This window comes from Cebus imitator, unplaced genomic scaffold (genome assembly GCF_001604975.1).
Source record: "Cebus imitator isolate Cc_AM_T3 unplaced genomic scaffold, Cebus_imitator-1.0 Scaffold295, whole genome shotgun sequence".
Taxonomy (NCBI): domain Eukaryota; kingdom Metazoa; phylum Chordata; class Mammalia; order Primates; family Cebidae; genus Cebus; species Cebus imitator.
The window spans coordinates 1,084,022-1,096,550 of record NW_016107610.1 but is presented as its reverse complement, the minus strand read 5'-3'; the positions used below and the strand labels follow the sequence as shown (position 1 = coordinate 1,096,550).

General features: G+C 36.4%; 1 protein-coding gene across 5 annotated transcripts in view; it reads left to right on the top strand.

Annotated features, from left to right (window-relative positions):
• Positions 1-12,529, top strand: part of ADAMTSL3 (ADAMTS like 3) — a 363,845-nt gene that overhangs the window by 139,492 nt on the left and 211,824 nt on the right. For all 5 annotated transcript variants that reach the window (XM_017502246.2, XM_017502245.2, XM_017502242.2 and 2 more), the window contains exon 5: positions 10,077-10,122. In XM_017502246.2, coding sequence (XP_017357735.1) covers positions 10,077-10,122 — 46 coding nt within the window. The remainder of the gene's footprint in view (positions 1-10,076; positions 10,123-12,529) is intronic.

The window sequence follows — 12,529 nt, the reverse complement described above, 5'->3', positions numbered from 1 at the left end:
CTGGAAAATAGGCAGTTTCTTTTAAAAAATAAACATGCAACTACCATACAACTCAGCAATGGCATTCCTGGGCATTTTTCTCAGATAAAGGAAGACTTAGGTTCACAATAAAGCCCATACATGAATGTTTATACCAGCTTTACACACAGTGGCCAAAAGGTGGAAACAACCCCCAATGCCCTTTAGTTCGTGAATAACTAAACAAATGATGTTACATCCATACCAGGGAATGCTACACAGTAGTAAAAGGAAACGAACCATTGATACATACAACAGTCTGGATGAATCACCAGAGGATTACAATGAAGTTATAAAAAATTCAGTCTCCAAAGCTTACATACTATGTGATTTCACTTACGTAATATTCTTGAAATGACAAAAAATTATAGAAATGGAGAATAGTATTTGCTAGGTGTTAGGAAGATGATAGAATGGGAGAGGAGGAGACGCAGCTATGAATGGCAAGTTGCAGGATCCTTGTGATGATAGAAATGTTCTGTATATATGTTAATATCAATCTCCTACTTGTATGCTTGTGCTAGAGTTTTGCAAGATGTTACCATTGAGGGATTCATGGAATCTCTTTTTATTATTTTCCTACATATGCATGTGATTTAAAATTATTTTATATTTATTTATTATATATATTTTTGAGACAAGTCTTGCTCTGTAGCCCAGGCTGGAGTGCAGTGGCATTATCTTGGCTCACTACAACCTCTGCCACCCGGGTTCAAGCAATTCTCCCACTTCAGCCTCCTGTAGCTGAGATTACAGGCACACGCCACCACGCCCAGCTAATTTTTTGTGTTTTTAGTAGAGGTGGGGTCTCACCAAGTCGTCCAGGCTGGCCTTGAACTCCTGGCCTCAAGTGATCCACCCACCTTCTCCTCCCAAAGTGCTGGGATTACAGGGGTGAGCCACCACACCCAACCGAATTACAATTATTTTAAATGGAAGATTTAATTTAATTAAAAAAAAAAAGTAGAAATGCCAGGCAAAATATACATTAAAACAACAACAAAAAACACTAAAGTTGAACCTACAAGAGATTAAGAGAAATCCACGGGGCCAAAAAGCAAAGAGGAAGCTGAATGCCAAACTAGTAAGTGCATAACTGATTGTGTGCAGAACTGCAACCCTAAGATAAAAACAAGATCCTTGAGATCCAGACACCTAATAAACAGAACTAGGGGGAAAAAGTCCACACACCAGAATAGGGAATTTAAATATCTTAGTCTTAATTCCATATGAAAAAAAAAATTCCATGTTGGAACAGTGGACCTGTTCTCCCAAAATTTGGAAGTGCATATATATTGGCCTATACTTATTATATGTGAAATGAGACTGAGCGTGGTGACTCACACCTGTAATCCCATATATCCTATATGATCATGGAAACATTTAGGTGGGAAATTAATATGGAAAGTGATCTTGTAGCCTGTGATATCCTTGAGGGTATAGCAGCAATGAAAGATCTGAGAGTCAGGCCACCAACCAGCTGCATAGGATTCCTATCAATAGAACTCTGCTTATGACAAACTTGCAATCCTAAAATACACAACACACAAGGAGATACTTAGCAGGAGTAAGCACCAGATAATCTTTATGGGAAAACGTTACCATATTCTCCTTAACATTATGTGTGAGATAAGAATGCCCACTGTCATTGTTCATATTCATTATTGTATTTGAGGTCCTAGTCAGTGTAGGCTAGAAAAAAAATTAAATAGAAGGATTAGAAAAAAATAGAATAACTCACTATTCAGAGACTACTAAATTATGCAGATAGAAAAATTCAGGACTACTTATACATAAAATAATAAAACCAATAAAATAATTCATTAAAGATTACTGGAAACTAATGCACAAATACCTGCTCTTACACAGTAGCAAAAACTTGAAAGCAAAATTTCAAAGGTACTACTAACAAAATATATGTTGTAATAAATTCAATAAAAAATGTGTAAGACCTCTGTGGAAAATTTAGAAGCTTACCTAAATAAAAGAAAAAATATAATATGTTCATAGATAAGAAATCTCAACATCATAAACATGCCAGTTTTTTCTATGTTAATCTATTAGCATAATTTCAGTTCTAAGTATCATATAGAAGTGCAAAGAAATGAAAATAATTTTGAAGAAGGGGCTAGGTATGGTGGCTCACCTGTAATCCCAGACTTTGGGAGGTCAAGGTGGGTGGATCACGAGGTCAGGAGTTCAAGACCAGCCTGACCAACATGGTGAAACTCCGTCTCTACTAAAAATACAAAAGTTAGCTGGGCATGGTGGTGCACACCTGTAATCCCAGCTTCTCAGGAGGCTGAGGCAGGAGAATCAGTTGAAACTGAGAGGTACAGTGAGCCAAGATTGTGCTACTTCGCTCCAGCCTGGGTGACAGAGCGAGACTCCATCTCAAAACAATAATAATAATAATTTTGGAAAAGAACAAAATAATGGACTTGCCCAAACAATTGTTTCATTTAACTATAGTAATAGCATAGGCAGGAATAGCAAATGCAGCAAAATTGAGAGCCCAGAAACAAATATGCCTATGTGGAGGTTTAGTATATATTGAAAGTGACCCTGTAAATCAGCACTGAAAGAGGGATATTCATTACATAGTGCTCAGATATGGTTATCAACAGTCAAAGGAAAATATCAGAACATATCAATTCATGTAATGAATAAATTCCAAATGCATTAATCTCTTTATAAAAAGCAATGTTTGGAAACATTTAGAAAGAAATATAGAAGAATATCTTTGTGATTTCTGGATAGTGAAATATTCCCTAAGATACAAAAAGTTTGAGTTACAACGGAAAATATAGGTAAATGCAAGCACAATAAAAATATACATCTGTATCACAAAAATACAAACCTAAAGTAAAGACAAGCCATAGAGTGGGAGAAAATCTTGACAATGAATATAACCAGTAAAGGACTAGTATTTGAAATTTTTAAGTAACTTCTACTCACCAATAAAATAGAAGCAAAAAAAAGCCTGGTAGAAAAGTGGGCAAAGAATATGAACAGGCATTTCATAGAAGGTGAATCTTCATAGTAAAAAACATAATTTCACTAACAACTGCAAAAGCATATGAAATGAGACTGGGCGTGGTGGCTCACACCTGTAATCCCAGCACTTCGGGAGGCTGAGGTGGGAGGATCACTTGAGGTCAGGAGTTCGAGACCAGCATGATGAAACCACATTTCTAAAAATACAAAAACTATCCTGGAGTGCTGGCACGTGCCTATAATCCCAGCTACTTGGAAGGCTGAGCCACAAGAGTCACTTGAGCCCAGGAGGTAGAGGTTGCAGTGAGCCGAGATTGTACTACTGCACTCCAGCCTGGGTGACAGAGCAAAACTCTGTCTCCCCCAAAAATAAAAGAAAAAGAATATGAAATGAGATATTTCACATGCTTCATATTGGGGAAAAAATTAAAAAGTTTTAAAATGTCAACTCTTAACTTAGATGTATAAAAATAAACTTCCTGTACTGGTAACGAGGGTGAAAATTGGTTTGTCCATGTTAGAGAGCAATTTGTCAATATCTGGACATAGTAATGCTGTAAACACCCATAACAGAACAACCCCACTCAGTTATATATCCCAGAGAAACATGCAAATATGCCTAACATGACAGTATAAGATTGCTCATTGCAGAACTGTGGGTGCAGTTTAAAATTTGAAACCAACTTCCAAATGAAGATTTGGAACAAAATCTTCATCGACATTTAGGAAAATTGATCAATGAAGAATAAAGAGAATTGATAAATTTTGGTATATTTATAACTGAGATTCTTACAGATCTCTAAAAGTGAATGAATTAGAATTACAGAATTACATCTGTTAACATGGACATTCTCAAAAACAGTTTTCAGAGAAAGAAAAAAAATCAAACTGCAGAAGGTCTTTTGTATAATATGATTCCATTTACTCAGTTACCACTCCCATTTCTGATGTGGTATTTGTTTAACTTTTTCATTTCTTAGGACTAATATATCATTCTTTAGTCTGTTTCTATACAAACCTTAGCCTACATTCTGAAATTTGCTTTTAGGCCTGAGAATTTCCAAATTTGCCTGTTCCTGGAGCTTATCTAATTTAAACAGTTATCTGAGGGTAGAAAATATCCTAAATCAAATGTGTATATATGTATTTGTGCACATATGTGCATAAATTGAGAGAGTAATATGCTCTGTGGGCGTTGAGAAGTAAGATAAGTACATGGCATTACATGTGCCCTCCCAGCTTGGTTCCTGGCATGGGGTCAAGCCTGTGGCACACCCACTTTTTCCATGTCTAAGAAACAGGGACAGTAACATCACTTTTTGCCTATAATGAAATTAGCTTAATTCAAAAGCATGGTAGCAGATTCTTTAATAATTCACTCATTCCTGCTCCGCACATTTTAGGCAGCTGCAAACCTTAATCATTTCTGACCTATTCCCATGTTAAGAACTTTCACTGTCGTTTTGGAAGTACTCTGAGATTTTTAAGAAGGAAACCTACTTCCCTTGGAATGCTTATCAGGTCTCTTTATCCTTGAACTGCCTTAGAGACTTATTAAGTCTTCATAAATATTGAATGCTTGTGGTCAGCTTTTCCTGGAAGAGGAATATGGAGGTGATTACATATAAAACCAAACTGAAAGCCATCCCAAAGCTTTAGAAAGCATTTCAGTGCCTTCTCTTTTATCAGTGTGCTCCTTCAGATTCATGATTTAGGACATTCATGATTTAGGAAAATAGCAAATGTAGCTATTTTGCTCATGTATTTCTTCTGGATAAAGTTATTTCAGAATTTGATTAGTCAGTTCTTTTGCACTGCAAACCATATGCCAGCCAGAATGCCTCTTTCTCTTGCAGAAGTGTGTAATTTGATATTCTAGTTAAGTGCCAATCATGGGAAACACAGGTTTAAGTTAACTACTATTTTAAAAATTAATATATTTTTATTCTTCAAAACACATACTTCTCAGTCTTTATGACACCACTATTTGAGTCAATATATCATCAAATGAATGTAATAAATTATAGTGCTATGAACTCCAGGGAAATATTATTAATGTTTTTAATATAGCCTCATGTGGAATCAACATATGTTTTTTATATATTCATAAATTTATGACTTCAAAACTCTTTAGTTTCAGGGTGTTATGAATGTTGTAATGGATAGAAAACACATAATTGTGAAATGATGCTTGAATTTTCAAATACTCCTGATAACCATTAGCTCTTGCATATACTAATTACAATGAAATTAAAAACTTGCAAGTAATATTTCTGCAGCTTAGTTGCTTTGGCTCAAAGGAATTATTCCAGAATAAGCTGGCAGGTTCCTGCTTGGGGAATTAGGATTCCAATGTCCTTAACTTTAAAATAACTTGCATTTCATTTTATGCCTATTTCATAAAGTAGTCATTCATTTTCATACTAAATTGTAACCAAAGCAAGCCACATCAATAGAGGCCAGTCACTGGGTTTACTGTGTATTAGGTTGGACAAAGTAAAATAGAATGTTAAAAATGATAGCCAGGTGGTTGGGTTTAAAAAGAAAAACCTTGCAACTGACTTATAAAGGAAATTGAAAAGTAATCTCCCTGAATTTTTATATCCATATCCTGGTACATAGTAGGCTCACCATAAGACATTGTTGAAGGAAGAACGAGTCCAAAATCGTGCATTATGTTTTGAAAATTCACGACATAAAATGCTCTCTTTTTCATATCAACGTGCTGCAATTGTAGTGGGATTTGTAGTAGAGATGTATATACTTTTTAGACTTACATTTTCAGGCTCAACACTCAAGGTGCAAGTTAGTGACTCCTAGAAACTCAACTTACAATTAGGGTATAGCAGGTGGCAATGGAGTGTAGACCATTACTATACCCATGGTCTACACTGAAGGCCTGAGACACTGAAGGCCTGAGACACAGCCATGAGATACCTTTGATATATTCTTTCCTTACCTTTTAGTTTTAAGTTTCTTTTTACAAGAACTTTTAAAAAATATAAATAGCTAAAATTAAGCAACTACTAAAAATGCATCTGAAAAATTATTTCTGAAATTTTTTAAAGAAGATGCCATTTTTATGTTTCAACAATTTTTATATTCCAGTATTCCCATCAATTCAAAATTTTTTTAAACCCGTGTCTCTCTAATTTGCTTGTTCCCTTGAAATTAGCATCAAAAGCTTTTTAGAGCTTCAAGTCAGCTTGGTACAAAAAGCTTTTTGATTATCACTTCCCTGATCTATTAGCAACTTTCCTCAACTGGGTCCTTTCCAAAAATAAGCAATTTCAATTACTCCTTTACTTTTCCTATTATTTATTTTCTTGTTTTGTCCATACACAAAAAGCAAAACAAAGTAAGTCATGTAAGTGAATGACCTTTTCCATAGGCATATCTGTTGTTTCCCAGTAGAATGGAGTCATTTCCCCTTGACCAAGAGAAAGACTTATCCACCCCAATACATTTTTTCTACCAGCCTCCCAGTTTGGTGCTGCTTGGATGTTTAAAATTTGATGTACTCTTATCAAGATTTTAATAAATTTAAGAATGAATACCTATGACAAAATTTTAAAAATATAAATATGCAGTGTTACAAAATATTAAGACACAGTCAATCCATTGTGATAATCTGTGAAGATGTTCTGAACCACAAATCAAGAAGACACATCTACCTAGATACGATTTAACTACAAGTTAGGTAATGCTTTTGGAGGCAGCTTTAATGCTGTTCTTTTCGCTCCAAAATGTCCTTCTTCCAAAGCCTTCTAAATCTGATTAGTGATTGTACCACCTCAAAAACACAAGATATGAGGAGACAAGGAATACGGGTCGCAGCTGGAACAGAAAGCTGGCGATGCCTTCTTTGATCCGTTAGTGTTAAGGACAGAGTGCAGCACCTGTATGGTTAACTGCTGTCCTAAGCATTTAAGATGAAATGGAAAAGGAGGAGGGAGAGTTTGAGGGAAAACTACAAAGGAAAGAGTGGAAGTTAGTATTAAAATTGTACCAGACACAATAAAATACAAAATAACCACTACAGAAAATTAAAATTAGTAGTGTGGAGGAATATCTGTGGCAGATTTCTTATAAGCACAAGAAAAGGTCAACGAAATGAGATATATATGTGAGAAAATCATAGATGGATCAATGAAGAGATAATAGATGCAGAGAGAGGGAGCTCCAACCTCAGAATTATAAGCATTTATGAAACAAGAGTGGTAATCAAAATCATAGTCTGAGACTAATCAGCAGCATTGTAAATAAAGACCTTGAGTACTCCATTCAAAAAGGCTCACCATGTTCTGTCAAGACTGATGAAACACATGACTGGCTACATCCTGATTATAACTTAACTTTCATGTCAAATACTAACAAAACAAAACAAAAGAACTATAAGCTTTCAGGCAGAAACATAAAACACATGAGGAAAATAATAGAAATCAGATTTCTCCTCTGCAAGTCTAAATATCAGAGGTCAGTGAAGTGTGTTTACAGCTTTGAGGAAATAGTATCATGTAGGAAGTAATAACATAGCAAGCAGCATTGCCTTTCCTGTATGAAAGGCAAAGGTTTAGTCATATGCCAGCCATATATCCAACCAATAAGTACTATTTAGCCAAGAGTTAAAAACTCATACGTGAAACATTCATATTATGAAAGGACTGGGATTTGCCTTACACTTCTAAATATGCATTGTATCTATGGACAAAAATGAAAACCTGAAAATGTTTATCAAATAATTTTTATGTTATACAAAAAGTGGACTCAGAAATCCCACTTCTAGGTATTTACGCAAGAGAAATGAAAAACTTTGTTAACATAAAACCTGTATATGAATGTTCATAGCACTTTTTCATACTTACCCAAAACTGAAAACAACTCAGATGTCTAGCTGGTGAATGAATAAACAAACGGTTGTGTGTATATGCAATAGAATACCACTCAGCAATTTTAAAGGGGCAAGCTATAGATACATGTAACCACAAGAATGATTTTCAAATATATTATGCTGAAAAGAGTCAATCTCAAAAAGCTACATATGGTGTGATTCCAATTTATGTGATATTTTGGAAAAGGCAAATTATAGGGACAGAAAACCAATCAGTGGCTGCCTGGAGCTGAGGGTAGGGGAAGAGGGTGACTATACGGGGGCAACCTGAGAGTATTTCTGGGGGTGAGGAGCTGCTCCAAATAGTGGCTGTGGTAGTGGTTACACAACTGTATGAGTTTGTCAAAACTCTTAAAGTTGTATACATCCCAAAGTCAATTTTTAAGTAGGGAAAAAGAGAAGCAATGCAACCACAAAAGGTAATATTGCCATAGCAATGTGAACATAAACACCGAACCACACACTTAAAAGTGGTTAGGAGGGTAAATATTATATGTGTTTTGTCACAATTTTTAAAATTTTAAATTTAAAGCTACAAAAATAATATTTGTATAATGGACTATTATGTAATCATTAAAATATTTTTTCCAAAGAATTATCAATGAAATGAGAAAATGCTTATAATGTTGGATTAAAACAAAAACTAGGAAGAATTAACAGTATGATTTTTAATCCTGTAAATGGCAGAAACCAAGGAAGATTAAATCACAAAATAATAAAGTTCTTGGTGATAGAATTTTGAGTGACTGTCCATTTCTATACTTCTTGGCACATTACTGGTTTACTTATTCCTTTTGTAATCAAGAAAAATAGAAGCATCAGAAAGTACATGCAATGAGTTTTACATTGCTGCCTCTATCAATCATTTCATATAGGCTCATATTTAATCCTTCTAGCAAAAAAAGACCTATCCACTTTAAAAATATTTTTATTCCTATAGAAATAAATATTTTAGTAACAATTGAAATAGCATCTATTGACTTTTAATTCAAAACGATTATTTAAGCCTGCGTTTAGCTTTCCTTCTTCCAAATTTGCCATTGATTCAGATCAGGAAAATGTAAAGGGAAAAATATGTAACCCCATTCAAAAATTGGAAATAGTGCCATGAATAGATCAGATATCTTTAAGGAGTTTATGTAAAATATAGACAAACAAGCGCTGGACTGAGGAAAGTACCTATTGGATGGAATTCCAATCTCCGAAAGGAAAAGTCCGCCGGAAAATGAGTGGCAGGGTCCCAGAGCTTGTAGCTCTAGGGAAAGATACGTTATGTGGTGGTCATCCATGGAAAATTCTCAGACTTGCCAATATTAGCCTCCCAAGAATGCCATTCCAACATGACTTTGTAGAATCCTGTTTGGTAAGGTCAGTGGTTGAAGTAAAATAGGCCAGGAACGGGACTCATGGCTGTAATCCCAGCACTTTGGGAGGCCGAGGCGGGCGGATCACTCGAAGCCAGGAGTTTGAAACCACCCTGGCCAACATGGCATAACCCCGTCTCTACTAAAAATATAAAAATCAGCTGTGCATGGGGGCACATGCCCATAATCCCAGCTACTCTGGAGGTTGAGGCTAGAGAATCACTTGAACCTGGGAGGGGGAGGTTGCAGTGAGCCAAGATCTCACCATTGCAGTCCTGCCTGAAAGACAGAGCGAGATTCTGTCTCAAAAAAAAAAGAAGCATTACTTCAAGCAAATTTCTAAGAGACTGTTGTAGTAATTAAAGGAAGACAGCAAGTGCCCTGTTAACTTGAGTTGCTTCAGTAAGGAAAGAGAAATGTCCTAGTGGAGACATGCTCCACAAATGCTTCTGCATGTAGCTTTTCCCTTTTCCTCACAGAAAAGGAATACACATATTCACACATGAGACACACACATATTATACATTAATTGTTGTGGTTATGTGGACCCTTGGGTAAGAATTGCATGTTAGTACTCCCTATTAACTAAAGAATTCACTCTCTATTTAATGTGACACTTCCACAGCTGTTTTGGCACTGATCCTTAAAAATTAGTTTCTTAGAATTAAACTTTGAGTCTTTGGGGTATTGTGCACTACTAAAAGTTTTACAGGGAACCAATGCCTTGTATTTGCTTTTTTTTTTTTTAATGCTTGCCTTTTCGGTGAAATCATTATTTCTTATTTCTTATTTCTGTTTTCCTTTAGGAATTGTGAAGGGCAGAATATTCGATACAAGACATGCAGCAATCATGTAAGTCCTAAAATGAAAACATTTTATCCAATACAGTATGTTCTTGTTTTAAGTTATGATATTCCAATGTGTACTCTAACACTAATGGTCTCTTGATACCCTTTGTGGAGAATTGAAATATTTCTTTAATTGACAACAGATTTTGTATATCAAATATCTTCCATTTATACTACCTTTTTAGGCCATGTCACATTCATAATCTAATTTGGTAAGTATTTAATAATTTCTGAAGTCATAGAAACAATATATAATATCTGCAAGCTCCTTCAAAGTTCAGAATGCTTTTATGTTCAGTATCTTACCTGACCGTCGCACTGTCCCTGAGCAGGTGAGGTGCAGTTATTTTTCTTTTGCAAGTGAGAGGGCAGGCTGAGGGAGGTAAAATTATTTTTCAAAGGTCACATAGGAAATGTAGACTTGAACTGGTCTGTTGCTATTTCCGCCATTCAGTGTTAAGGAATACTATAGGTGACTCATCAGCAAATCACACAGAAATATACAAAACCCTACTCTTATTCTATTATCAGTCAACACTAAAAATAAAATTTCAAATATCTTGCTTTAAAAATTTGAAAATAAGGCTGAGAGTGGTGGCTTATGCCTGTAAGCCCAACACTTTGGGAGGCCAAGGCAGGTGGATCACTTGAGATTAGGAATTCAAGACCAACCTGGCCAACGTGATGAAACCCCATCTCTACTAAAAATACAAAACTTAGCTGGACTTGGTGGTGCATGCCTGTAATCCCAGCTACTTGGGAGGCTGAGGCAGGAGAATTGCTTGAACCCAGGAGACAGAGGTTGCAGTGAGCCAAGATTACACCACTGTACTCCAGCCTGGGCAACAGAGTGAGACTCTGTCTCAAAAAAAAAATTGACAATAAAAAATAAACACCAGAAAGAATCCATTCTATTTTCCACTCAAAACATTTCCTGGTTGTCAGTGAGAGGCTATCTAGAGGTACCTAGCACTTGCTTCCTTATACACAAAAAGACCAAAATAACAAATAAACAACTACAGTTGGACTACGATGTCTGAGGGAGAGCCCTAGAATATAGCAAGGGAATGGTAGTATCCCTGTGGCACACAGTAAGTCAGGATGGCAGCACAGAGAAGAGAGTGAAGTACCCTGCCTCTACTACACTATCTCCCCTGCCAGGTAAACAGGGAGCCCCCAGCCACCCCTGTTACCACTGCAGACACATGTAGTTCTTGCTACAGCAGAATACAGCAGTCTTCACAGGCCCTCAGCCCAGCTTGGGGGAGCTGCCTGGGGTTTCCACCACTGCATTGCTGAATGTGATAGAGCACATGTGGTATACATACACAATGAAATACTGTGCAGCCATAAGGAGAAGGAAATCTTGTCAGGTGTGACATGGGTGAATGTAGGGGATACTATGTTAAGTGAAATAATTCAGACACACACAAATACAACATGATCTCATTCATACATGGAATAAAAAAAAAAACCTTGATATCATAAAAATCGGCAATAGAACAGTGGCTACCAGAGGCTGGGGAGGGCAGGGGGCAGGTAGAGATTGGGAGGGGTTAGTCAAGAAAGTTACAACGAGGAAGGACGGATAATTTTTGGTGTCCTGTTGCACAGTAGAGTGACTATAGTCAACAATAAGACACTGTATCATTTAGCCAGAAGAGAGGCTCTTGAATGTTCCCACCACAAAGAAATGATAAATTTTTGAGGTGGTGAACATGCTAATCATTACATAATGTATACATGTATTGAAACATCACCTTGTCCCCCATAAATATTTACAATTTATGGAGCCCTAAAGAGTTGAAAGAAAACTGAAAAATGGGCTTAGCTGGCAGAAACAAAACTAGGGGGTAGAGATGAACGAACGTTCTGAGAAATAGGGTCAACGGCAAATGGCTTACTAGCACCCGAGCATCCTGTTACGAGCATCCAACTCAGCCCACCTGCACCAACCATCCTGTCTGCAAACATTCAGCCCAAGTAACACGACCTTATAAAACTCCCGTCTGCCTCTTTGCAGACAGCAGACAGCCTTCCCTCTGCTGTATTGACCATTGCTCCCTGGCAGTGTATCCTCCATTTTCTTTAAATAAATCTGCCTTTCCAGACCCATCACTGTCTTGGTTAAATTCCTTTATTTGACTATGTGCCAGCCCCAGGTAGTCACTAACCATGACATTTTATGTGTTTATTAAAAACTTTAAAAACAGGTTTGCCTCATTGGTGGTATAGACCCAAATCAAAATGACAGGAATTAAAAGGAAATTCTGAGAATCTGGAGATCTCACTTAAATGAGATTTACTTATTTATTTTTATCCACTTTTTTCCAATTGGCTATAACTAATTTATTTTGAAAGATCAATTACTGGGGCCTTGTCTCTCTTTCTTCCTTCTCTGACCCAGGCCA